The sequence below is a fragment of the Lepidochelys kempii genome, chromosome 24 (genome assembly GCF_965140285.1).
Source record: "Lepidochelys kempii isolate rLepKem1 chromosome 24, rLepKem1.hap1, whole genome shotgun sequence".
NCBI lineage: Eukaryota > Metazoa > Chordata > Testudines > Cheloniidae > Lepidochelys > Lepidochelys kempii.
Genome location: NC_136403.1, coordinates 7,224,645 through 7,250,801, shown reverse-complemented (window position 1 = coordinate 7,250,801; position 26,157 = coordinate 7,224,645). Strand labels below are relative to the sequence as shown.

Here is a 26,157-nt window from a genome sequence, read left to right as displayed (position 1 = left end):
AGCCCCGGGTAGGGAGGACCCGCACTCACTGCAGCCCCGGGGGCGGGACGGGGGACGACCTGAACTCACTGCAGCCCCGGTGGGGAGGACCCGCACTCACTGCAGCCCCGGGGGGGGACGGGGGACGACCTGAACTCACTGCAGCCCCGGTGGGGGGGCAGGATCCGCACTCACTACAGCCCCGGTGGGGGGAGGACCCGCACTCACTACGGCCCCAGTGCGGGGGCGGGATCTGCACTCACTACAGCCCCGGGGGGGGCGGGACCCGCACTCACTACAGCCCCGGGGGGGGGGCAGGATCCGCACTCACTACAGCTCCGGTGGGGGGGCAGGATCTGCACTCACTACAGCCCCGGTGGGGGGGCAGGATCCACACTCACTACAGCCCAGGGGGGGGGGGGCGGGACCCGCACTCACTACAGCCCCGGGGGGGGGCGGGATCCGCACTCACTACAGCCCCGGTGGGGGGAGACCCACACTCACTACAGCCCCGGGGGGGGGGGGGCGGGACCCGCACTCACTACAGCCCCGGCGGGGGGGCGGGATCCGCACTCACTACAGCCCCGGGGGGGGGGGGGGGCAGGATCCGCACTCACTACAGCCCCGGGGGGGGGGGCGGGATCCGCACTCACTACAGCCCCGGTGGGGGGAGACCCACACTCACTACAGCCCCGGGGGGGGGGAGGACCCACACTCACTACAGTCCTGGGGGAGACCTGCACTCACTACAGCCCCGGACCTGCCCTCCGTGCCCAGGGCCCTGTGTCCTTGGCTCCCCGCAGAGGGCTCTGGCCAGGCCGGGGGACGCAGACACTCACTAGGCCGGGCAGGGCTGCGTGTTGCAGGCTTCGTCTGGCGCGGGCGGTTTGGGGGCATCGGCGCATTGCTCCTCCCCCACCTGCTCCTGGGAGTGGCGCGTGCTGCACCGGAATACGGGCTGCCAGAGCCCTGCAGAGACACGGCGGGGGGTGTGGGGGAGAGGCTGTCAGCATGGAAGGGAGAAGGAAAGGAGGCCCCATATAACACAGGGGTCATAGACACAGCCGAGGGGACAGCGTGGGTGGGGAGGGGGACCCCAACAACCTGGGGGTCATAGACACGGTCGGGGGGACAGCATGGGCAGGGAGGGGGACCCCAATAACCTGGGGGTCATAGACATGGCCGGGGGGGACAGCGGGGGCTGGGAGGGCCCCCCGATAACCTGGGGGTCATAGACACAAGGGAAAGCAGCATTTGCAGCGGTGAGTGAGCTGCTGCGGGCTGCTGGAGTTGTTGGGGAAGCCACAGAGTTTGCTCATGCACCCGGCTGGGGGTCGGGGGGGGGCATCAGGGAGGCAGGGAGGAATGGGGCAATGGGATTGGGGAGCAGGGGACAAGGAGTGGGGGGAAGGGCAGTGGGGGAATGGGAAGGAGGCAGAATGGGGATCAGGGGGACAGGGAGTGAGGACGGGGTGTAGGAGGGGACGGGTCATGGCGGGGATGGGGATCAGGGGGACATGTCTTGGGGGATGGGGCATAGGAGCGGATGGGTCGTGGGGGGACGGGGCGGAGGAGGGGACAGGAATCAGGAGGACGAGGCGAAGGAGGGGACAGGTAGTGGGGAGGATGGGGGTACTGGGGTGGGTCGTGGGGGGACGGGGCGGAGGAGGGGCCAGGCTGTGCGGGGGACGGGGCGCGGGGGTCGCTCACCTTTCCCACAGGAGGCGGAGCAGTCGGTGCTCCCCACCCGTTTCCAATAGACGTCGTGCGGCTGGGGCCGGGGCAGGGCGGGTGGGGGCGGCAGTGGGGGGACGCGGACGTTACGCTGCAGTGTCCCGGGGGTCCTGCCCGACTGGCTGGCCGGTGCCGGCGCCCGGTGCCGGGTCCCCATGGGGTGATTGTAGGAGGTGGGCGGCACCAGCTGGTCGCTCGGCGACAACATGGTCAGGGCACCTGGAGGGGAGAACAGAAGGGCGCCCTCGATGGGTGATATGGGGGGGAGGGCCTCCCAGGGGGGATGGGCCCCTCAGGGGGTGTTAGGGAGGCGAAGGCCACCTGGGAGGTGATGGGGGGAGGCCTCCAAGGGGTGGATGGGAATGGCCCCCCTGGAGGGTGATGGGGGTTGAAGGGGCCCCGTGGGATGATGTGGGGAGAAGGGCTCCTGCAGGGTGATGGGGGGGGGAGGGCCCCCTGGGGAGGGAGTGAAGGGCCCCCTGGAGGGTGATGGGAGGTGAAGGGCCCCCAGGGATGTGATGGGGGGAGGCCCCCAGGGGTGACAGAGGGGGTGAAGGGCCCCAGGGGATGATGGAGGGTGAAGGGCCCCCGAGGGCTGACGGGGGGGAAGGGCGTCCAGAGGGTGATAGGAGGTTCCTTACTGACGTCCTGCCGGCGGCCGGGGGGGTCGTGGGCGGGGTTGTCGGGTCTGGCCCCCGCCAGAAAGAAGCGGTAGGCGACGCCAGGGTTGTCCTGCTGGAAGATCATCTGGGGGAGACGACAGAGAGCGGCTCGAGCAGGGGGCCCAGGGGTGAGAGGCACCCACCATTCAACAGGCCGCCCAGCCGGTCTCTGAGCCTCACCCGCCACAGCCAGCAATGGCCTGCCATGCTCGGAGCCAGCCGGCTGCTCCTCTGCGAGCCTCCTTCCCCAAGATCCCCCCCCCCCCAGAGCCTAGGAACCCCCCCACCCCTAGACTGCTCCCCATGGGTCCCAGGGTCCAAAATCCCTCCCAGCTCCCCCATTCCCCTCTACGGCACACAGTGGCCCCCTTCTCCAGCCCCCCTGGCCCCCCTCCGTACTCACATACACATCAATGGGCTCTGTGGTGGGCCCCTCGGCCGTCAGCGACTCTCCCCCTGCGCTGGGCTCCTCGTGGCCCGGCCGGGTGTAGATGAAGACGGTGCCGCCCGCCTCGTAGCGCCCGGGGGGATCCACTGCCCAGTTCCCGTTGATGATCGACTTGCCGGAGCGGCCCCTCAAGGCTGCAGCGCACAGAAGTGGGTGAGGGGCTGCGTCAGCGTCCTGAGCCTGGGGCTCCAGGACTTCCCCCGTGCTCGCTTGGGACCCCGGCGTGCTCTGCATGGACTGCGGGCCTGGAGCCCACGCTCCGGGGCACAGGGAGAGCTGCCGCATTGTGGGGCTGGGGTCACAGCACAACCTGGCAAGAACGGGGAGCCCGGGCAGCCTGCATGCTAGTGAAAGGTGCACTCAGTGTGTGTGTGTGTGTGTGTGTGTGCACATGTCCTTGTAGATTTTGCACGCATGTTTCTGTGTGTCGGTGTACAGGTGTGCCTGTATAAATCTGCGTGCAGGTGTGTGTCAGTGAACAAGGGGGTGGGTAAAAAGAAAAGGAGTACTTGTGGCACCTTAGAGACTAACCAATTTATTTGAGCATGAGCTTTCGTGAGCTACAGCTCACTTCATCGGATGCATGCCGTGGAAACTGCAGCAGACTTTATTTATACACAGAGAATATGAAAAAATACCTCCTCCCACCCCACTGTCCTGCTGGTAATAGCTTATCTAAAGTGATCATCAGGTGGGTCATTTCCAGCACAAATCCAGGTTTTCTCACCCTCCACCCCCCCACACAAATTCACTCTCCTGCTGGTGATAGCCCATCCAAAGTGACAACTCTTTACACAATGTGCATGATAATAAAGTTGGGCCATTTCCTGCACAAATCCAGGTTCTCTCACCCCCTCACCCCCCTCCCAAAAACCACACACAAGGGGGTGGGTGTGACAGTGTACTGGGGTGTGGGTGTGAGTGTACAGGTGTGTGTGTGTTAGTGTACCGGGGTGTGTATGTGTGTGTATGTCAGTGTACAGGGGTGTGTGTGTGTGTATATCTATGTGTGTCAATGTCCACGTGTGTATGTCTGTGTGCGTGTCAGTGTACATGGGTGTGTATATGTCTGTGGGTGTCAGTGTAATGGGGGGGTACATATGTCTGTGTTTGCCGTGGACACGTGTATGTCTGTATGCACATCTCCGTGTCTTATTGTACAGGTGTGGGTGTGTTTATGTCTGTGTGCGTCAGTGTCCACGTGTGTCTGTGCATGTCAGCGTGTGTCAGGGTACAGGGGTGTGTGTACGACTGTGTGTGTCAGTGAACACGTGTATGTCTGCGTGCCCATCTCTGTGTGTCATTGTGCAGGACACGTGTGTGTGTGTGTGAATGTGTGGGTCTATGTGCCCGTATGGAGGGGTCTGTGGCAGTGGATGGGTTTCAGGTTACCCGTGTGTCCGTGAGCCTGGCCTGCATGTGGGTGCGTCTGCGAACGAGTGCGTGGGTAGGTGCACACACGTGCATGTATCCGTGTACCTGTGCATGTGTGTGCATGTCTCTCTGCACACAAGTGTAGGTGCATTGCACTGGCTGTCCCAGATCCCATCAGAAAATGGCCTGAGCGGCAAAGTGCCAATCTGGACCCAAACTCCTCCAAGCCTGGGAGAGGCTCTCCCAACGCAGCAGCTCGTTGCCCCTGTCTCATGCCCCTAGCCAGCGCCAACACCTGGTGCGCCAGAGGATACTCTTGCCTAGAGCACAGAGCTGCATGGGAAGGAATCTACCAAACCCCTTCCTGACCATGCAGGCGATCAGCCGAGACCCTGGAGCAGGACAGCTGCCTGCCCTCATCTCAGCTGGGTGTGCGTGCAAGCTGGGTGTGACGTGTCCGGGTGTGTGACAGCTAGGTGCGGCGTGCCTGCATGAGGATATGGCGTGTGCACACAAGGTGTGCATGTGCGGCACGTGCCCGAGGTCTGCATGTGCAAAGTGTACAGGTGATGCAGGAGAGGTACATGCCAGGTGCACGTGTATTAGGCACGTACGTGCAATGCATCTGTGCAAAGCGTGCTCGTGCAAGGTGTGCAGACAGTGCATGTGGGCTGGGCATGAGCAAGGAGCGAGCAGGCAAAATGTACGTGCCAGGTGTGCATATATGAGACACGTGAGCGTGTAAGGTAGGCGAGCTAGGTGCCCATGTGCTTGTGATACCTGTGCGTGAAGTGTGCAGGCAATATGTAAGCCACATGCTTGTGCAAAATGTGTGTGCAACAGCGGTGCGCACATATAAGGCACACAGACACGTGTGTGCATGCTCGCGTGCAAGGTGTGTGTGCATGCAAGATGTGTGAGTCCGGGGTGTGTGTATATCGCACGTGTGTGCATGCGAGCTTGCACAAGTCCCAGTGCAAGTGCAGAGTCCCTTGGTGTGACGAGCAAAGTCCCAAGAGGGACCCATCCTCCCAATCCCATCCCATCCCACCCAGCCCTTACCCAGGTAGTTGGGGCTCCGGGTCATCTCGGTCACGTTGATCCTGGTGGCGCCCTGGGGGATCTCGAGGATTTTGTGGTAGCCGATGGGCACGTTGGAGTCGCTGAAGTTGCCCACCACCAGCTTGCAGGTGGAGTGGTCGCCCCCGCACACACCGCAGCTGTCCAGCGTCTGGTTGGACCCCAGGATCCCGTCGCAGCCAGGGCTCTGCGGAGCGAAGGCCAGGGAGAAACAGGCATGTGAGCTGGGATGGGACGGAGCCGCGGCAAGGGCCCTCCCCTCTGGCCACCTAGCTCCATCCCTGCCAGCCCCCCGCCTCTCCTGCCCTGCCCGTGATCCCTGTGCAGAACAGACCCCCCCATGTGTGGCACAAGTACCCCAGTGCCCTGGCCATGTTCCGACTGAGCCCCGGGGCCTCCCCTCCCTGGGCGAAGCTTGGCCTGGCTGGAGGGTGGCCTGGAGAGGCGGGAGCAAACCCACATCGTGCTAGGAGCTGGGCCGAGACCCGACACACTCACTGCCCGACCCCCTAGCCCCGGGGGACCCCCCCGCACCTCTCCGAATAGGCCCTGGAGCAGCCTGTCATGGGGAGAGGCGGTGAGTCCCAGAGAAACGAACCAGGGTGAGCCCCTGAGAAACTAACCAGGGCCTGCTTTAAATTAGGGGGCCGCCCCAACTCTCGCCCAGGTCTCAGCCGGACTCCATAAGCTTAGAGATATGTGACCACAGTGGCCCCATCCCCCACGCACCCCTCCCCAACACAGGCCCCTCTGCAGCGCTTCCCCCATTTCCTTCCTGTTCCCCAGAGGGACCCCAGAGCAAGGGGGGCTCCCCGACTGCAGCCAGGGGAGCACCCCTGCTCTGCCAAGAGGTGCTGCTGCTCCTAGGGGCAGCCTAGCAGCTGGTCCAGTTTTGGAGGGCACAGGGGTTTCCAACCCCTGAAGAGCCCAGCTGAGCCAGGCAGGGAGGGGGACCCACACTGGGCCAGATGTTAAAGTTGGGGGTTAAACACAGGGTATAAATGACACCCCCACACCCATGCAATCAGTGCTCAAGGTCAGGGAGGAAGGGGTTAACGAGGGAGGAGTACATGGCAGGGCGGGGAGGGTGCTGGGAGATGGGACAGGCCATCAGAGAGGGGAAGGGGGTGCGTGGGAAGGGCAGAGGGAGTTGAGTTGGTGGGCGAGGGCTGCTAGGTGGGGCCGGGCTCTGGGCTTCCCCCACAGCGTCCTTCCCCCGGGGGCTTGGATCACAGATTCTGTATATCCCCCCGGGGGCTGCCCCATGGCTCCCTCCTTTTGCACCAAGGGGGAAACTGAGGCACAGAGCACGGGTGCCACTCTCCTAATGTCACTGAGGATGTCAGTGGCTGAGACAGGAAGAGAACCCAGGAGTCCAGGCTCCCAGCCTGCTGCTCAGACCCAGAGACGTCCCTATGCCCCATTCCCGGCCAGAGTCTGCCCTGTTCCCCCTCCCCAGCCCCTCTCCCTTCAACTCCAGCCACAGACAGGGCCTAGAGCAGTGGGTCCAGGGCGGGGGGGGCGGGGGGGGGTTTGTCCAAGAGCACAGAGCTCCCCCCTGCACGTACACGCCCCCACCCCCGCCTCACTTACCAAGCACTCTCCAGCCACGCAGATGTCGAGGGAGGTGGCCTCGCACGGCGTGCCGTCCTGCACCTTCTCCGTGTGCCGCACGTAGAAACGGTACCCCACCGGGCGGCAGTTCAGCTCGCAGCGCTGGGAGCCCCGCACTGCAACGACACGGAGCCGGGGTTCAGGGCGGCCCTGCCAGGGAGAACCCGCGCGCGGGCGATGGCCGCGCCTCGAGCCCCGACCAAGAACAGGGAAACCGTGCGCCGGGCAGCCCCAGTGGGAGCCCGGCCTGGCCCTGGAGAGCTCCCAGACTGGATCGTCGCCCCCTTTCCCTGCCATTGTCCCGTGGAAACAGACCCCAGGTGTCCTGGTGGCAACCCAGCGCCCGCTCAGCCCTAAAATGCGGCTTACCCAGGGCACAGCTAAAGGGTGGGGTGGGGAAGCTGCCCCACTGCCCCCAGGGGTGGGCCCTGGCCGGCCTGGGTGACCCCCACAGCACATGGGGAGGCTGACAAGCATTCGTGGGACTTACTATATCCTGGAGGGGGATTAAGGGGGCTTCTCGGGGGGGGAGGGGTCAGATCAGGGCATTGCCCCCCCTCCCCCAAGCTGGTGAAGCAGCATGAGGCTAGAGGGGATGGTAGGTTCAGGCTAGTGCCCCTGGCGGGTGGGCCGTGCACCCCAACCCCAGCTCTGGGCACGGGCGAGCTGCCCTCCTGAAAAGCAGCCGCTCAGCTGGGACTGACCCCAGGGCATGGACCAGGCAAGGGGCCAGAGAGACACCAGGCTGGGGACCCAGCGGGGGTCGCTCTGGGATCCAGGGGCCGCACTGGGAGCCGCCCGGGGGCTCGCAGAGAAACCAAAGACACGTTATCGTTGGCAGCGTGTGCTGCCTGGAGCTCGGAGGAGCCCACGGAGGGCTGCAGGCGCGTGCCCGGCGGGCACAGACAGGGCAAACAGGGCGCTCGCTCTTCGGGATGGGACAGGAAAGAAAATATCGCGTCCGGGGGGACTGCTGGGGAATTCGGCTTGCAGAAGGCGGCAACCTTGGGGAGATTGCTGGGGGATCTTTAATGATAGACCGGGGTTTGGGGGCTCATCTGCCCCCCCCCCCCCCCCCCCGCACTGACTCAGAGGAGAGAGCGCCACCTACTGAGCCCCCTCAGCGCCCCCCCCAGCACAGGGCCCCCTAGCGGGGCACTGACTCAGAGGGGAGAGCGCCCTCTATTGGGCTCCTGCCCCCTAACCCCGGTTTGTTTCCAAGATCTCCTAGCCACCCGCTAGCCCAGCCTGGCTCTGAGTACTGGGGCCCGGGGGCCCGGCCCGGGGCATTTTGGCGTCACTGCTGAATGTCCAAACCCTCTCAGGGCTCGTTAATGAAACAGGGTTGTGGGGGGGGGGAATCGAATGCCCACCTTGTCTAGTCCTGCCCAAGCTCCCCACCCTGCAGGCTGCATGCTACCCCGCAAAGGGTTAACCCCCCTCTGCCGGCCCCCACCTCGCTTCAGGACAGGGTGGGGTGGGGGAGCAGCCAAGGCTTTTTAACATTTTCCACAGTTTATTTTACTAAGAGCTGCTGGCTCCGGGGGTGATTTATCACCAAAGGTCCCCCCGCCTCCCGCCCCCCCCGGCCATCCACATGGCTCCCTCCCCCCTGCCCCCTGGGACGTGCGGCAATTGGCCTTTCGCTGCCCCATCTCCCCTGGCAGCCCTGGCTGGCAAAGCCTTGGGGCTGACAGTGGGGCAGGGAACAAAGGGCTTTTTGTGCGAGCCCCTCCCCTCGCGTCCCCACTCCCACCGCGTCCAGCAGAAATCCAAATATTGGCCGGGAGCAGAAATAATACAGAGGGGGAGGGGCTGGGCGGGGGAAGCTGCTTTCACCCCGTTGCCTCCTGTTTACTCCGGCTTTACCCCAGGGTCGCGGGCCAATCATGGTCTACTTGGGATGGGTCTGGCTTGAACGTCCAGCTTTCGGTTCTTGCCAAGCTTTTCCCTGCATCATCACTAGCCCCGTGGGATGATGCGTAGCCAGGACCGGAGGGCATTGCCCCGGGAACACGAGAACGTGGTGGCTGAGCTCCTGGCTAAAGGCCGCACAGTGCGTCTCCTGGACGGTGACAGCTCTGCCGGGGGGCTGGATGGCAGCCAGGGCCCAGCCCGGCTTTGTCACTGGGGCGCAGGGAGAGGAGGAAGGATGGCCCAGTGGTCAGTGCGGTAGCCTCAAACTTAGAAGAGCTAGGGTTGTTTCCCTGCTCTTTCCCCAGCGTCCTGTGTCCCCTTGGGCACATGACATAGGCCCAGCTTCTCCAAGGTCGTTGGATGCCTCACTCCCATTAATTAGCCTTGCCCACAAGCGGGGGGGATGTGTGTGTGTGTGTGAAGATAAAACCATTACAGATTGGGAGACGCTCTGGTACTACAACAGTAGCAGCCAGTAAATAGCGAGCCCAGCTCCTGGAAAGGAAAACCACCTGGCTCTAAATCCTGCAGAGGTTTGGGGCTGCTTCTCTGTGGGCCAGACACCTTGGGAAATCAGTTACACCAGGGCCAAGCGGGGCGCAAATTGCTGTTTGCTCAGACGAGCCACGTCTCGCCCTGACGTGGGTGGGCTGGCAAAGACCCATGTCCTTTGTGCACCACAGTGGATAAGAGAAAGGGCAGAGGAGCCCTTTTGACTTTCCAAATGCATTTGCTAAAGCCCTTCAAAGAAAGCTACAAAGGAAACGAAGGGCTTATCTAGGCAAAGTTTTTGTCCTCTGGTCTAGGCAGGTTCTTCGGACAGTCCAGCCGTGCATTAAGCCACGGGACTAACCCCTACCCACAGCCCTCTGAGACCAGCGGGGTTAAAGTGGGTCCGGCCCTGTGTTGCGGCTGCAGTTACAGAGAGTCGTCGCCCCGTCAATTTAAGATCTGCCAGAAGCTGCACCAGTTAAATGGCTTTTAGTTCAGCTTTTGGGTGCGGACGCTCGTCTCTATGTCAAACTGTTTCTCCCAGTTTAACTTGCATCTGTACATTTCCCCAGCAGGAGCTGGGCCAGGTTTAAATCAATGTAAGAGCATCGCACACCACAGGTTTCAGAGTAACAGCTGTGTTAGTCTGTATTCGCAAAAAGAAAAGGAGGACTTGTGGCACCTTACTGGTTTTGAGGGCTATACTATCCTGTAGCTGCATAGTTAAAGCAGTGCCCCACTCCCCACTGTGAGTGGAGTTACACTGATAGAGAGGGGATTATACCAACACAGCATCAGTCCAAGAGGCTGGAAACTGGGAGTTTCTGGGTTCACCAGAATAACCCTCCATACACACACCGTGTGCTCTGCTCTCAGCCGGCCTCAGGGTCTGACCCCAGCAGCCGCTCTCCCCAGCATCTTCTGGGCCCATTCTGCAGAGAGTGGGGAAAGGGCTGATTATGGGGCTCTCCAGGCATCTGAGAGGGAAAATGGAGGGGGGACCAGAGAGAGAAGGAGAAAACAGGGATGAACAAAGCAGTGGGAAGAGAGAGCGAAAATGGAAGATGGAGGGATGGGGAACAAATGCAGGAGAAGACTCCAGCCCAGCCTGGCTGGCCGCCCATCTTTTTCCACCACTATCATTCTTCACAGGTCATTAATCACTTGGGATGACTTTCTGCTCTCCCGTTTCCAACGTAAAGGTCCCATCCGTCTGGGCTCTTTTCTTCCCCAGGCCTCTGAGTCTTGGCCAGAATCTCAGGCCCGCTGCTTCCCTCCCCACCCCGCAGATCGCAGAGGCAGATCACAGGGCAGAACGGCCGGGTGGTTTCTGGGTAACCAAGCTCACTGAGTCACCAACCCCCCAACATAATCAAAGCCCCGCCCTTTCACATTGGGAGCCAAATGGGCGGTTTACCTGGCAGCGGTTGCACCTTTGCAGGGCTGTTCATTTGCACGGAGGCGTCTGAAGCCAGAGCCCCCCCGTCCCCGCTGGCTTGCAGTGACACTTGGGGTACGTCTCCCCGGCAGCTGGGGTGCATGGCTGCAGCACGTGGTCCCTGGGCCTCTCCACAGGTGTCAGTCACACCCCCAGCTGCAGAGTAAACGAACTCCTTGCATCGGTCTCCTCCCACTGCAGGAGCCAGGCTCCTAAATGCCTTCTAAAAAAAGTTTCTTGGGAAAATGACCTCAGGCCTGAAGTGACCCCCAAAAGCAGGTGCCAGGCTGCACCGCCTCCTCTCCCACCCCCATTCAGTCTCACGGCGCAGCCCCAGCCATCCACTACCTCAGGCCTGAAGTGACCCCCAAAAGCAGGTGCCAGGCTGCACCGCCTCCTCCCCCACCCCCATTCAGTCTCACGGCGCAGCCCCAGCCATCCACTACGGCCCACCCGTGATCTTCACAACCCTGGGCAAACAGGGCAGTAAAGAGACTTAGCCCTCGGCTCTTAGGTCAGTGGTTCTCAATCAGGGGCACATGTACCCCTGGGGGCACGCAGAGGACTTCCAGGAGGTAGTCAACTCATCTAGATCAGTGTTTCTCAACCTGGGGGCTCGCAAATGCAGGGCCACCACTGGGAGTGGCAAGCAGGGCAATTGACCCAGGGCCCCAGGCCACAGGAGACCCCCATGAAGCTGAGTTACAGGCTTCAGCCCCGCTGCCGCGGGCTCTGGCTTCAGACAAGTCTCGCAAGTGAACAAGGCTCACACTGAAATGTAAGTGTAATATTTATATTCCAATTAATTTATTTTAGAATTATATGGGAAAAATGAGAAAGCAATTTTCCCGTAATCCGTGACACTTTTGTATTTTTCGGTCTGATTTTGTAAGCACGGAGTTTTTAAGTGAGGTGAAACCTGGGGTACGCAAGACAAATCAGACTCTGGAAAGGGGTACAGTCATCTGGAAAGGTTGAGAATCACTGAGTGTCACGTTCTCTGCCTCCCCCAGGATCGGTCTCGAGGCGGTTCCAGGTCGAGCGCAAGGGCTCCTGCCCATAGCCCGAGTCGTTTCTTGCAACCCCATCCCACCCCCCCCAGCAAAGGTCATCGGCACCTGATCTCCCAGCCCCTGCCCCTCTGCGGGACAGGGCTCGTTAGGCTAGGAAGTTCCTGGCACAGCTCCCCAGCCTGACAGATCACCGCATACTTCGAAGCAAACGTCTGCAGGGCCCCCTGAGCTCCCCCACCCCCGGCCTCGCTCCCGCCCCACGCCAGTCTGGGTGATTGAATCCGGCTGTGGAGCTGCGGTAAGAGTCCAGGCCGCTCCGGTTGTAAATGGAGCGTGGGCGCTGACGGGAGGCGCGTGGGACAGCGGAGGTGGGAGCTGGATACGTACGGACTGGGGCAAATGTTTGTTTCCAGTCAGGGTTTTGCATTAGGCTAGTGGGTTGCAGCCTTTTCTGTAGCCGGCCTCCCCTCCGGCTGCGAAGTCCCGCCCCCGAAAGCCTTTTGTGGTACAGAGGAATAAGCTGGTATCCCCTTTAATACTGTGTAGGCCCTCTACTGGTGCTCACCGTGTTTTGTTTTAGACACGGCCGGAGCAGCAGGCGGGTGGCATCTTCTACAGTCCAGAGCATGGTGAGCGCTGTTAGAGGGTTCACAAACTGTTTAAAGGGATGCTGCCCTATTCCTGTGCTGCACGCTTCGCAACTCCCCCCAGCCCTGCAGTAAAACAAAGAGATTGACAGCCTCTTTTTCAACCTGTCTCCTCCTGAGCTATCTGCCTGACCCTCCCGCCCCTCAAGCTGCTGGGCACTCAGCGTCTTGGAGCATGGGGGTGAATAACACTCAAGAAGGGTGTGGTCTGAGCGCAGCACTGGGGGCTGAGGGGGACAGGAGAGCCCTCACCAAGGATAACATCCTACAACTGCTGCTAACTGACAGTTACTCCTTTAGCTCAAGGGGCAGCGGTCCAGGGCTCAAACCCCGCTGGCAGGGGCAAAGGGTGGTTGCCACCACGTTAAGGGAAGATTGATTTTTGAGGCTGGTCCAAGGGGTGAGAGCGAGAGGGGCTGGGGCAGGAGACAGCCTTCGGGAGGGTCAGCAGGGGGTGTTTGGTATCGATGGGGGTCTAATGAGACAGCAGAATCGTCGCCAGGCGGGGGTGGAAACCTCATCAGGTGGGATATTTCAAACTAGATGGGACAAATCAGAATCACCGAGTTCTGACCCCGATCCAGATGGACCCACATCTACCAAGTACTGACCCAGACAGACCCAAACCCATCAAGTACTGACCCAGATGGATCTGAACCCACAAAGTTCTGATCCAGATCCAGGTAGACCCAAACCCATCAAGTTCTGATGCTGATGGACTGAATCCACCAAGTTCTGACCCCAATCCAGATGGACCTGAGCCCACTGAGATCTGACCTCCCCTAGAGTTCAGGGGGAAGGGAGGGGTGCTGTGGACGCGAGGTTGAGCCCAGAGTTGCTCTGTCCTAGTCCCCATTGGGTGACCCTGCCTTGCCCTCCAACCTGGCACCTCCCCTCTCCCTGGTGTGCTGTGGGTATCAGGGCTGGTTTAACGCTGGCCAGAAGCCAGGGTGCGTCCCAGCAGCTGGACACAAGGCATCAACTTGAGGGACAGGCGGGAGGCCCCAATTCTGCCCTGGATCGCGCTGCAAGACCTGGGTGCCACCCCTTCCACAGCAGAGCGAGTGATTAGAGATGCTGGTGCCCTCTGGTGCCAGCTCAGGGGAGGGGTGGGCACAGCCGGAGTGGGACCCTTTAGTAATAATAATAACCCAGCCAGGGTTTATTTTCCCAACGTGCTGTCTCAGCGGCTGGAGGCCACGGCTCTACCCCCGGCCAACTGGAAAGAACACAGTGTTTGAACAGAAACGCTATTCATCCCTCACGTCCTCACCCCCCGGCTGGGCTCGGCAGCCGAGGGCTGGCTGGGCATGGACGGTAGAAAGGTAGATGCGTGGGGAGTGCGTGTGCGGGGCATGACCCTGCACATCTGGATGGGAAGGGGAAGGACCTTGCACATCTGGATGGGCTCTGGCTAGCTTTAGCCCCTGGAAGGAGCTGAGAGACAGAACAATTCCCCCAGCCCCCAAATCAAAGTGCATGGCTCTGAACCTACAGGGCCAGCTTTACAATGCAAGATGGGGGGGCCCACATTGAGCAGAGCACAGAGGGTTGGAGCAGTTGGTCAGCTGAGGGAGATCTGGGTCCCTGCCCCACTGGGACATGCTGGGATATCCAGGCCCCTGCCCCACTGGGACACCCCAGGAGATCCGGGCTCCTGCCCCATTGGGACACCCCAAAAGATTCAGGGCCCTGCCGCACTGAGCCACGCCAGGAGATCCAGGCCCCTGCCGCACTGGGCCATGCCAAGAGATCCAGGCTTCTGCCTCACTGAGACATGCTTGGAGGTCCAGGCCCCTGCCCCACTGGGACACACTGTGAGATCCTGACCCCTGACCCATGGGGATGCACCAGCAGATCTGGGGCCCTGACTCATTTGGAGATCTGGGCCCCAATCCACAGGGATGAGCCTCTCGCCCCATGGGCCCATCACTGGGAGTTGGGGATAAGGCAGCGCTGGATCCAAACTGTAGTGGCACCAGCAAATTCACTTTGGAAATTATCCCCCAGAGGCGCCGGGTGGGGGTGGCTGCCTTTGATGCTGCCGTGGAACTGGATTAGCAAAAGCCCGTCCTCGGAAAGGCCCCAGCTGCGCTGAGCTAATCATGGACTCCAGGTTGGTCCAGCCCTGGCCGTGCAGAGCCGTTAATAAGTCGTGTCCTTGTATTAACTGGCTAAAGCTGCTTAGGCGGCCTGCGGCACCGAGCGCAGGGAAATGGCCGGCACCTGCTGATAACACTATTTAATGAATGCTCAGGACGTTGTTAGCTACCCTGCAGTCCCCCACACCCTGGCTCAGGGGCTCAGCTAAGCGGGAGGGGGCCCTGCTACCTGGCTCTGGGGCAAGCTCAGAGATCCATTTGCCCTGGAACTGGCACCCCCACTCGTGAGCAGCACACCCCATGCCAGAGCCCCGGGATACAGACAGGGAGGGTTGGATGTCCGGACTCCTGGGTTCTATTTCTGGCTTTTTGGAGGGGAGTGTGGCCCTGTGGTTAGAGCTGGGGACTGGGCACCAGGACTCCTGGGTTCTAGTCCTATCTCTGCCACTGACGGGCTGTGTGATACTGGGCCAATCGCATCCCCCTGCTCTGTGCCTCAGTTTCCCCACCTGTAACATGGTTGATCCCTGCCTCCCAGGGAGTTTGATTCATTGTGTAAAGCACTTTGAAATCCTTGCGGGGCCGGAGAGGGATGAAGAGTCATTAACAGAGATGCTACTGCCAGCTGCTCGGCTGGGTTTAGAAAGGAATCTGATAAAGACCCCCTTCGCAGCAGCCTGATGGCTAACAACCCCCACCCCAGTGCTAGACCCACGGTGGGCAGGGCATGGGGAGAGGGGCAACCCCACGGCTGCAGGATGGAGACGTGAGATGGGCTCTCCCCAGGGAAGGCAGAGAGGCTGGCGGCTCAGATGTGCACAGTCCTTGGTTCTGCTGCACCCGGTGCACAATGAACAGTGTAGCGTCAGCTGGTTATAAATCTTCCAGCGCTTAATCAATTTGCTACGCACATCATTAGACCTGGGCCATTCCGGGGACATGGCTGGGGTGGGGGGAGGGCAGGGAAGGGAGAGCACAGCAGCGTGGGCAAGGCGGCTCTGGCAGGGGATTGTTTGCAAAGGGGTCCTGCAGGGATGGAAGGTGCCAGCTGGGGGTGGGGGGAGTGGAAAGAAAGAAAGAAAGAAACGTGAATGGAGGAGAGAGACGAGAGCGGAGGAAGAGACAATGCAGGAAAGGAAGGAGAGAAAGAATGACAGAGACATAAAAGAGAAGATGAAAGAAAAGAACGAAGAAGAAGAGAGTCGGGGAAGGCAGCCAGCCAGCGGGCCCAAGGCATGGGGGCACCCGCTGGCACCCAGAGTGGGTTCTGGATTCCTGCTGCCCCTGCCCTGCCTAATGACTGAGCTGGGCAGAGAGCCCCGGCAGGGCATAGAATAACAGACTGGGCGTGGGGCTGATGCCATTCGGTGATTACTGCACAGGCCATCGGCCATGAGAAAGGGGATTACGGCCGAAAAGGCTGGATCTGCTGAACTCGGCAAAAAACACCTGCCAGCCCTCGTGCCATGGACACGGGGGAGGAGGGGGCCTGGCACAGACAGCAGGGGCGGGAAGGGAGGATGGAGTGGGCACCGCAGCACAGAGATGGGGGGCTGACTCCAACCTCCACCCCACCCCCCGCCAGCTTCGACTTTTCTCCATCCAATTCACTTCGTGCTGAAATATTCCAGCCTGGGTCTTGGCCTCCGAGGACTGTGGGGCACAGAGGGGCTCCTCTCAGGGGGTTTCCTGGGCACTCCTCACCCCCAAATCAGCTAGTGCTGTGAGTGGGAGAAGCTGGGTGTCAGGACTCCTGAGTTCCATCTCTGGTTCTGCGAGGGGCGTGGGGCCCAGGGGTTGGCATTTCAGAAAGGGAGCCAGTGGCTGGGGTTGCAGCTGCTGCCTGCACCCAGAAGTGGTGACTAATTTCACAGAAGATCCCCCAGGGTTCCCAGCAGCGACCGGACGAACCAGTTTGAATGAGATTAGAAGTGACCCCAGTGCCCTGGGTCAGAACTGGCTGCGATGCCCTGGCTCAGAACCGAGATCAGATTCCTCAGATCGGCATTGGAATCAAGCCCGTCGCCTCCCCCGATTGGAACTAGCCCTGCCCATCTGGATCAGATGCAGCCCCTGGTTCCCTCTGGATCGGAACTGCTCCCTGAAACACAACACCTGGATTGGGACCAGCCCTTGGCTTCCCCTAGATCAGAACTGGTGCCTGGTCCCCCCAGATTAGAACCGCCCCCCGGACCCTCTCTGGATCAGAACTGTCTCCAACTCAAAGCAAATTGTTTTCCAAAGTTTGACACTGTGCTCTTACGGATTATTATTTAATTCCCATCCAGCCCTGCTGCAGCTGCCCCCGAGACCTGAGAGGTGTCAAGGTCCTGCCCTCCCACCCGCCTGTGCCCCCCCACCCCCTGCAACCCCTCACCCCCTCCAGTCCGTGCCCCCTCTCCCGCACTCCTGCTGAGGACACAGCGAAAGGAAGTGAGCAAACTCAGAGCAAGAGAGTCAGGGGCCGAGGCAGGAAATGGGAATGTCCCAGCGCCCTGCTGGGACCCCAGCCCCCACCATGAGGAACCCTCCACCCCCTTCCTTAGTACAACAGCCTCCCTGGAGAGAAGTTTTCCAGCTAATTGGCTTCCAAAGTGCCCTGGATGCGGTGATTTAAGAGACAAAAGGCCCTTTCCCTGCAGACATGCTCACAGCCAGCAAGGCACACGCAGTCCATGCTTGCATGAAACACACACGCAGATCCATGCGGTACATGCAGGGAGGAGCCCATGGACACAGCCAGAGACACACGCACAAAGCATACGGGGAGATCCATCCAGGCACCATCCTCGCCCCACATGCCGCACACAGGTACACCCAATCACGCTTCTGCACACGCCAGCCCCCGAACTGCTGCTGTGCTCAACAGGACACCCACGAAACTGCCCCCTGCCCAAACCCCAGGCCCGGGTTACGCTCCAGAGCACTGAGAACTAACCGGCTCATCAGAGAGCAACCCAGGCTGTGGGAAAGGCTTCTCAAGGACACCCGGCACACACCCTGCTCGGCCAAGGGAGCAGGGCAGTGTGCTTCCATCACCAGTGAAATGAGTTTGCTGGGTTCAGCTGAGCGCCACCAGACAGCGCCGTGACCCACTCCCTTGGCTGGGAGATGTGGACACATCTCTGGTTCACACCCGTCAGCATGGGTCACCCTGGAGCCGACAGGATAGACGCGCCCTGGCCCAGCTGGGGCCCATCCGTCACCGTGTGTGTACACAGGCCCGACAGCCCCTTGGCCGTGGAGAACATGTCCCCCAGGTGCAGAGACCAAACCCGGCCACCAGGAACGAGGCGGGGTGGGAGCAGTTGCCTGCGCCTGCGCGGGAGCAAAGAAAGGGGAAAGGACCCAGAGAGCGAGAGGGGCCGCAGCCAACAGCCCCCGAGATAAAACCAGTCCAGGATGAAGCTGAGCACAGGGCCCTGGAGGGAGCGGAAAGCAGCGAAGGCCAATCCCAGCTGCAGGCCGGGGTCTCAGGGACACAGCCATCGGAGAGCAAAGCTGCCCATCCCAGCTGGGAGCACTGAGGGGTTAAACGCAGGAGTGGGGGGCTGGTCCACAGCCTGGTCTCAGGCTGTGCGAAAGGAGCCCGGTGCTTTCCTACTTTGGCCATGGCACGAGGCCGCCGTGCACCAGCCCCTGGGCTGGAACGGGAGGGCGGGGTGGCCGGGCAGGACTGAGGGGCACCTGCAAAGCTGTGCAAGTGGGGAGCCCCAGACTCCACCCGCAAAGGGGGCTGCGGGTCAGGATTGAGGGGCACGGGCAGATCTGAGTGAGGGGGGAGGGCTGGGATAGCAGGGGGGCTGCGGGTCAGGACTGAGGGGCACCGGCAGAGCCGTGGAGAGGCAGCGGGCCCAGAGGGGGCCCCTAGCCAGCCCACCAAAGACGTAGGCACCCCCTGGGAACGCCAAGCCATGGCAGAGCAATGAGATGGTATCGCACGAGGGTCCACTGGACTTCCCCCTGCCCCGTAACCGAATGCCAGTCCCGGCTCCCAGTCCCCTACCGTCTGTGAAGGGCTCCCACTGGTAGAGGCGGCCCATGAACTCCTGGGTGTTGAAGGCAGCACACTGCACGGCTCGGGCGTCGGGCTGGTCAGCTGGGCACGGCTGGAAGGGAAAGGAAGCTGGGATGCAGCTGAATCTGGCGCTAGGAGACACCAAGCAGGTCTCCACATGGTGGCGCGTGTTGCTATATCAGTGCCCGCCACCAACATGAGATACAAATACCCTGGGCTCTGAAATGCAGTTGCCTCTGGGGTGGGGCATGGCAGGTCTTTACCAGCCACACAGCAACGCGGCACAGAGATCACTTGTGCACTGCCGAAATGCAGCCTCCTCTGGAGTGGGGGGGGGCAGCACTTGGTCAAGGGCCACATAGCAATGCTGTAACAGAGGTTGCTTACTCAGTGGCAAAATGCAGCCACCTCTGGGGTGGGACATGGCAGCTGTTCACCAGGGATTGCTCATGTGATGCTCATCATCCTTTCTTTCTCCTCCCCAGCATCCGTCCTCCCCTCTTCTCCTACCCCATTCCTTCCACTCTTTGCCCATCCTTTTTCTTCCTTACACTGCTTAGCCACCCCCCATCCCACCATCTCTCAATGGAAGGGATCAATCCCTTGTGTCCGCAAAGCCCTCAAGGTCCCAGCTGTGGGGAAAGATGCTATGGGCCGTGAATGCACGTTCTTTGCCAGAAAGGGGGAGCCATTGCCATGGAGTGCTTGCCTTGTTTGGGCACCTTCCCTGTGAAGATCTCCAGGTGCTTTAAAAATGTTCCTGGAGTTGCACTCAGTGAGGCAGGAGAGGGCTGTCCCATTATACGGGGGGAAACTGAGGCAAAGAGAAGGGATGCAACTAGCCCGGGGCCACAGAGAGAACCAGCGAAACAGAACCCAGGACTTATGCCTCCCTGTCACCTGCTCTAACCATCAAACCACATTCCCCGCTCAGCCCCCTTCCCTGCTCTAACCAGTGGAACGCACTCCCCTCACAGAGTGAACCCAGGTGTCCTGGCTCCCTCCCCTTAACCACATGACCTCAAGTCACCAGACAATGGGGCCCCTAAATAACTTCTTCCGAACAGCCCCTGTAACTCACCCAGCATGCCCTGGGCCCCGTCCTGCACCTCCAGCCCTCACAGCTATTTAGAGGAGCAAGTTCCCGCCAGCCAATGGGGGAGGTTTGGCCCGGGTTGTATAAACGAGCGGGATGGGTGATTTATAAGCCCTGTGCTCTCGGAGCACGGCAGCGGGGCTCGCCTGGAACTGGCTGGGCCTGACATTTGTGTATTTTTTCACTGTTTATTAAACCAAAAAAAAAAGGATAAATTGGCACAAAAAACCCCATTAGCAACCAAATCGCTCGTTGTCTGCCTTCCCAGCTCAGACGCTCTCCGCTTCGCTGGCGGCTGCTTCCCTAGATGGACTCGAAGCCTTTTACTGTTAAATGGACGCAGGCCCCACAAGATAGTTTGGTCCCGCTGGCTAAAGTGGAGGAGGAGGGAGTCAGGACTCCTGGGTTCTTTTCCTGGGATGGGCTGGGTGACCTTGGGCAAGTTGCTGCCCCTCTCGCCTGTAAGATGGGGTGGCTAATACTGTAATAAAATGGGTGGGCATGTGTACCCAGCACTGCCCTCTCCTGGAGGGAAGCAGAGCTGATCACCTGTGTGTCTTATGCCCTATACTGCTCATGGAGAATGGAGATTCTCCTGTAGGGGGTTTGAAGCATGGGGCTCTAAGTTCTAGTCCCACCAGGGGGAGGCATCCAGCGCCCCTGTAGGGAAAGCAGAGGCCCTTACCTCCTGCCTGCAGGCTTTGAACTGCTTGCTCTCCCCCTCGCAGTGGAAGGTCTCTGTGCCGGGGTCGTAGAGATTCCACTGGGGCACCTCGCGGCCTGGGTGCAGGCCCAGCCTGGGCCTTTGCCCCCTGGCCTGGAACTGGACGGGGTTGCCACGGTGGAGCAGCCAGATGTCCGGTTCTGCCAGCCGGTGAGGCGAGGGCTGTTCCACGAAGAGGCTCTGGGAGGCCCGGGTGCTGTAGCCGCCTGGGCGGTACTCGTTCTGTCTCTGAACACGGGGCCTGGCCGGCTGGCGGAGATGGGAGGGTGCGGCAGGGTCAGCAGGGCCTGCTCCCTCTGGCCGGGCCAGGTGGGTGGCCTCAGGCCAGGGTTTTGGTGCTCCTGCGGCCCGATGGTGGGAGCGGGGATGGGGGTGGCCAAGTTCTGGTGTCTCCTTGTGGCCACCCCCTGCCCCGTGTCCCTTGGGCTCCAGCTGAGCCTCCACGGTGGAGCTGTGGTTCTTCAGCACCTTGTGCGTGAGGCGCAGCTCCCCCCGTGGCCGAGGGGCGCGGCCGCTGCTTGGGGCCCTCTCTCCCACGGGTGTCCCAGGGCGGGAAGACTGCTGGGTGCCCCTTGTGGCGCCCCCGAGCCCATCTCCTCCTCCTCGCTCGGTGGGTGCCTGCACACCCGCCCTCGGGCGCCACTCCCGTGAACCTGTCTCCTCCGGAGCCGTTGGCTCTCCCCCGCCAGGCCCTACGGTGGCCGACGGAGCCCAGCCAACCTGCTCCGTGGGAGACGGGCCTGGCTGGGGAGTGCCCTCCGCGGTGCGATGCCGGGCCCCTCGTGGCTCTGGGGGCGCTGCTGCCGGCTCCCAATTCTCTCCAGGACTCGCCTCTTCCGCCGAGGGGCCTGCGTGGGACTTCGCTGTGGCCTCGGCCTTCAGTGGCCCAGCGCTGCCCTGCTCGGCCGTGTGGGGCTGGCGGTGTGGAGCGGGCCCGTCTCCCCCACCTCTGGGCCTCGCCCTATGCCCTGCCAGCTCGGAGCTGTTCTCTGCCAGCTCTCCAGCCTGGAGCCGGGGCTGCACAGAGTCCTCCGCCGGCACGGACTTCCTCTGCTTGTGGTGCGGATGGTGCTCGCCCTTGGCCGGCGGCTCCTTCTCCCGGCGGGGGGCTTCCTTGGCCTTGCGCTTGGGAGTCTTGGTGGGCAGCGGTGGCTGGTCGCTCGGGGGCCCTCGGTGTCTCTTGAACCGTGGCGTGCCCCCCTCCGCCACCTCCTTGTGCAGGGGCAGCGCAAAGGGCACCTTCCCGTAGCCATATTTACCCGGTTTGATGGACTCTCGAATTCGAGACCTGCAATGGGGGGGAAGTATTGTTACAGGCCCTGCATAAACAGAGCAAAGGGGGAGCCAGGGACCCATCTGTCTTCTTGCCCCTAGAATGGGCATCCCACCCAGGACAGTGGGCAAGGAGGGAGCTGGCTAACGTGTGTGCCTACTGGCTTCAGAATGGTACGCCTTGTGTCACGTGCCCTGTACTGCACACAGCTCAAGGGGATTCTCCCACAGTTTAGTGGGGGTGGGACTAGGCTTCTGGAGTGGGAGGATCTGAGCTCTCTCCCTGCTGTTGCCACCGGGGCATTCCAGATAAGGCCTGACATATGATAGTGAGGATCAGCTGACTCCTTTTCAGTCTCTGAGTGGATTTAGCCCTGGGGACCGTGGCAGGTGGGCGGCCCTGGGGACCCAGGCCCTGAATTTCCATTTCCCAGGGCGAGGACAGAGACGGGATCTGCACCCCCACCATGGTCTCCATGCCCAGATCCAAGGTATTTTGGTGCCTATGGGAGTTAGGATCCGAGCCTCCCCGCTGGGAGGGGGGCTTCAGAGCAGAGGCCAGGGCAGTAGGAACAGTGCCGGGACCCCCGCCCTCCAGTCAGTGACTGGCGGACAAAGGGCACCTGACCCAACGCCCAGAGCCAGCCGGTTCCCTCTCCCTCGCCTCCCACCCCGGCCTGGTTGCGAGCCCAGGCTCTGCCACGGGGGACCGACGGGGGAACCTGGCTCTCACCTCCTGGCGGCGCGGGACTCCTGTGTTGGGGATGTCGCCCACCTGGACCCGAGGGCACCGTGTTGGGAGCTGCCGGCTGTGCCGCCCGCCTGGTGGCTGCCTCGCCGCTCGGGTTTGAAGAGCGGGAGAGAGTCCTGGGCGGGCAGCCGCGCCAGGGCTGCGCCGCCATGTCTGGAGGGCCTCTGCGGGCTGGAGGTGGCGGGAGCATCCGGGTGGCGCAGCCGACGCGAAGAGTGGGCCAGGCTGCGGCTGGAGGTGCCTGCTTTGCCAGACGGGTCCTCTTCCCGCCTTGGGGCTCCGGGGGCGAGGGCTGGGTCCCTCCCGCGGCTGGAGGGGCGGGAGGAGGCGTCCCGCAGCGGGGACGAAGGTAGCTGCTCGGAGGGGAAGGACTCGCGGCGGATGTATCTGTTCTGGGGCCCGAAGCGGGCGGGAGGGGGGGCCGGCCGGGTGTGGCTGGGGCCGCTGTGGAGGGGGAGGGCAGAGCCGGTGTGGAGGGGGAAGGCAGGCCCCGGTGGGGATAGAGGCGCCCCTGACTCCCCATCAGTGTGAAGGGGGTAGGACGGCCGGGGTGGGTAAGGATTGGCCCGTTCCTCCGGGTACAGGGGCTGAGCGTACGTGCGTGGGCCATGAGGGCCCCCCCAGGGGGCTCGCAGATAGGGGGGCAGGCAGGTGCGGACCCTTTCCAAGACCCCCACCCCACAGGGCTGGGAGCAGGACGACCACGGGCCCCAGCCGCTCCAGGTGCCCGCCACTTGGTTTCCATCTCCGTCCTCCTCGGGCACCTGCCGAGACGTCCGCTGTGGGACCTGCAAGGGCACAAGGAGACAGCCGTCACCGGGGGGCTCTGGCCATGGCTCTGAAGAGCAGGGGACTTCAACTCCACTGGCCTGGCCTCAGTCGGAGCCTCCCACCTCCACCCCGTGAGCATCTGACCAGGGGCTCGCATCCCCTCTACACAGCTGAACGCCTGACCCAGCAGCCCCATGCCAGCCAGGACTCAGGGATGGCGCTGGGTGCCAAGGGGTAGCTGTGGCCCAGGTCTCTGGAGCTAAGACAGACGGAAAGACGTAGGTGGGCAGGGAGAGCCTCCTGGATCCGGCGGCGAGCGGGTTGGTACCTGGGAAGAGACCGGAGACGGGGGAAGAGAAGCCAAAAGACGGGGCTGAAGGGAAGCAGGCTGGGACGAGGGGCACGGACCTGCCCACTCAGCTTTTCCTTCTGTGTCCCTGCTGCGAAACGTGGGGTCCTTCCCTGTTCCCCCCACCTCAGCTGGCTCTGCCTGGCCTGGCCTCTCCCGGGTGCCTCAGACAGAGGGACAATCCCACGCCAGCCGGGGCGGGTCCAGCTGTGGGGAGCAGGCTGGGGAGTTTATCGCTGCCCAGCTGTTCGCTGCTCCTCACTACAGCATCCCAAAGGCCCCTGGGCTGGAGGGCTCAGCCTTCGCCAAAAAAGGAAATTAAGAAAACAGACGTGCTCGCCAATATTTGGCATGGTTCAGGAGACGCTAGTGCTTGGCTGGATTTTAACGAGGGCACAGGTACCGTGGGGCGGGGAGAGGCCTGTTAAACCCACTCAGTGCAAAGCAGAGCACTGCCACTGCCCCCCAACAAACGTTCCTCCTGCGCCCCACAGGTTGGGGCCTCTGCTCTAGTGGCTCGGATCAAGCTGGCCAGCCTGGCTACAGCCCGCGAGCTTCTCTGGGCGGGCTATATATATATTTTGTATGGCTCATTCATCAAAAAGATGGAAGGAGATTCAGCTAAGGTTCAGCATCTCCAGGGGAAGCATCAATGACCCCTAGCATTTGTAGAACACTTTTTATTAGGAGATCTCAAAGCACAGTGCAAAGCAGGTCAGGATCTTATCACCATTTGACAGATGGGGAAACTGAGGCAGAGCAAGAGGCGGTCAGGGGTAGAACCTGGGTCTCCTGAGTCCTGCTCCACTATTCTAGCCGCTGGGAAACACTGGTCCTAGGCTGAGAACTAGCAACTCATTCCATGCAGGCCAACAGCAAACAGCTGCTAGATGGGCATAATGACTGTCTCCCAGTAACGCCCCAGGCTGCATTCAAACCAGTGATCTAGCACCCCCATCACACAACCTCCCCCCACGAGCCTGTCCAGGCCCCCGTGTCCGCATCAGAAATTTCCCATGTTTTTCTTTTCATTTCCAGGGACACTGGAAAGCGCCGGCCGGGCGTTCCACACCAAGGCCCTGACTGCCCTGTGCCCAGCACATTCCTCTGCCCCCTCCTGGGCCAGAGAAGCAGTGGAGACGGGCAGAGGGAAAGAGATTTCAAAGGATTTGGGGCCCCCTCTCCTTCCCCCCCAAGAACAACGGCACCTGAAGGACCGACACAGTCAGGCTGAGAGCTGAGGGCCAAGTCTGCTGCTGGCATCAATGGGCGCCATTTGACTGGAGTCGATCTGGATTTACGCCTGCTGGGGCTCAGGCCCACGATGCCTCAGAGCCTTTCCAGCGCTCAGAAGCATAGCTACCTGTGCAGTGTAAGCCGTGGGGGCAGGGCTGAGTACAGCCCCGCTGACCCTTCACACAAGGATACCACCCTGGAGCACTGGGGCAGCCCTTAGACTGCCCAGCCAGAGCTGGGAGGCTGCTTACAGCGCTCTAGTCCCAGCTCTGTCACTGACCCGCTGGGCGACTGTGGCCGGCTATCGTGCCTCAGTTTCCCCTTTGGCTGTTCAGACTGGGAGCAAGAGGGCAGGGATTGCCTCGCACTCTGTGTCTCTGCAGAGCCCAGTTGGGGCCCTTCGGTGCTACTGTAACCCTGTGTCCGACTAGGCAGAGCACTGGCCTGGCCCGCAGGTTCTAGTCCAAGCACTGCTTGCGGGGTGACCTGGGGCAAATCACGGCCCCGTGCCGTGCCTCAGTTTCCCCTGCTGTAAAAAGGGGGGCTTTGCCAGCTGCTGAGTGACACCCAGAGCCCCTGTCCCCAACCCTCAGCCACACACCCCAACCAGCAGGGCCCGCCAATCCAAATCCCAAACTCCCCCAGCTGTGGGCCCAATCCTCCAACTGTTGGTGCCTCGTACGGCGGTGTGCCCAAGAGGGCGTAGCACGCCAGCAGATCAGAGCGGCTGAGTGTGGCGCTCACTGACTGTGCACAACATGCAGGGCAAAGAGCAAACATCGGCTCACGACTTGGCTTTTGCTTGAGGGCCTCTGGCTCCTAAGGACGCTGGCGGAGGAAGGGCTGGGGGGGGGGGCACAGGGACTGCTCGGCAGAGCCAGGGAAAGCTCCGTTTTGCAACACGCGGCCGGGTTAGCAAGGCTGCCCCGGAGAAAACACACAGAGAACCACCCCACCCCGCAGAGCGTCTGGCTTCCCCCTCAGCCCAGATTGCTGCTGATTTCCACGGGCTGTAAACTCCTAAAGCGGACAAGATGCTGCTCCTGCCCCGGCCAGTGCTCGCTGCAACATACCAAGGCCGCAGGGAGGACACTCCGCGCTGGCTCGGCTCTTTGGGAATTTCCTCGATGACGGTCGTTCAGAAGCTCCCGCCCTCCCCTCCAGCATCCCGCTCCTCATAGACTTGGCCCGTGATGTGACGCTGTGTTTTAATGCACGTCTCCCCTGCCCCTGCCTCTCCCCAAGCCCGCAAGCAGCCCTGACATGCAGGCTGCCTGCAGAGCCCCTCCAGGGGAGAATCTGGCAAAAGGAAGCGGCCTTTTGCCTGGAGAACCTGCCCATCTCGCTCACTTGGTGCTCTCCCATCCCTGTTTGGTGCCGCGTGCACGCAGCTCCCACAGCGTATGCAAATCCCAGGGCAGAATCTGGAGCCAAGCTTAA

At 61.6% G+C, this 26,157-nt stretch overlaps 1 protein-coding gene across 4 annotated transcripts in view; it reads right to left on the bottom strand.

Moving 5' to 3' along the window:
* ADAMTSL4 (ADAMTS like 4) overlaps nucleotides 1-26,157 on the bottom strand; it is a 59,959-nt gene that overhangs the window by 7,903 nt on the left and 25,899 nt on the right. For all 4 annotated transcript variants that reach the window (XM_073322868.2, XM_073322869.2, XM_073322865.2 and 1 more), the window contains 9 exons: nucleotides 22,344-23,149; nucleotides 20,300-21,626; nucleotides 18,507-18,609; nucleotides 6,871-7,007; nucleotides 5,260-5,464; nucleotides 2,779-2,957; nucleotides 2,355-2,460; nucleotides 1,690-1,932; nucleotides 819-948 (listed from right to left, as the gene is read on the bottom strand). In XM_073322868.2, coding sequence (XP_073178969.1) covers nucleotides 819-948; nucleotides 1,690-1,932; nucleotides 2,355-2,460; nucleotides 2,779-2,957; nucleotides 5,260-5,464; nucleotides 6,871-7,007; nucleotides 18,507-18,609; nucleotides 20,300-21,626; nucleotides 22,344-23,149 — 3,236 coding nt within the window. The remainder of the gene's footprint in view (nucleotides 1-818; nucleotides 949-1,689; nucleotides 1,933-2,354; nucleotides 2,461-2,778; nucleotides 2,958-5,259; nucleotides 5,465-6,870; nucleotides 7,008-18,506; nucleotides 18,610-20,299; nucleotides 21,627-22,343; nucleotides 23,150-26,157) is intronic.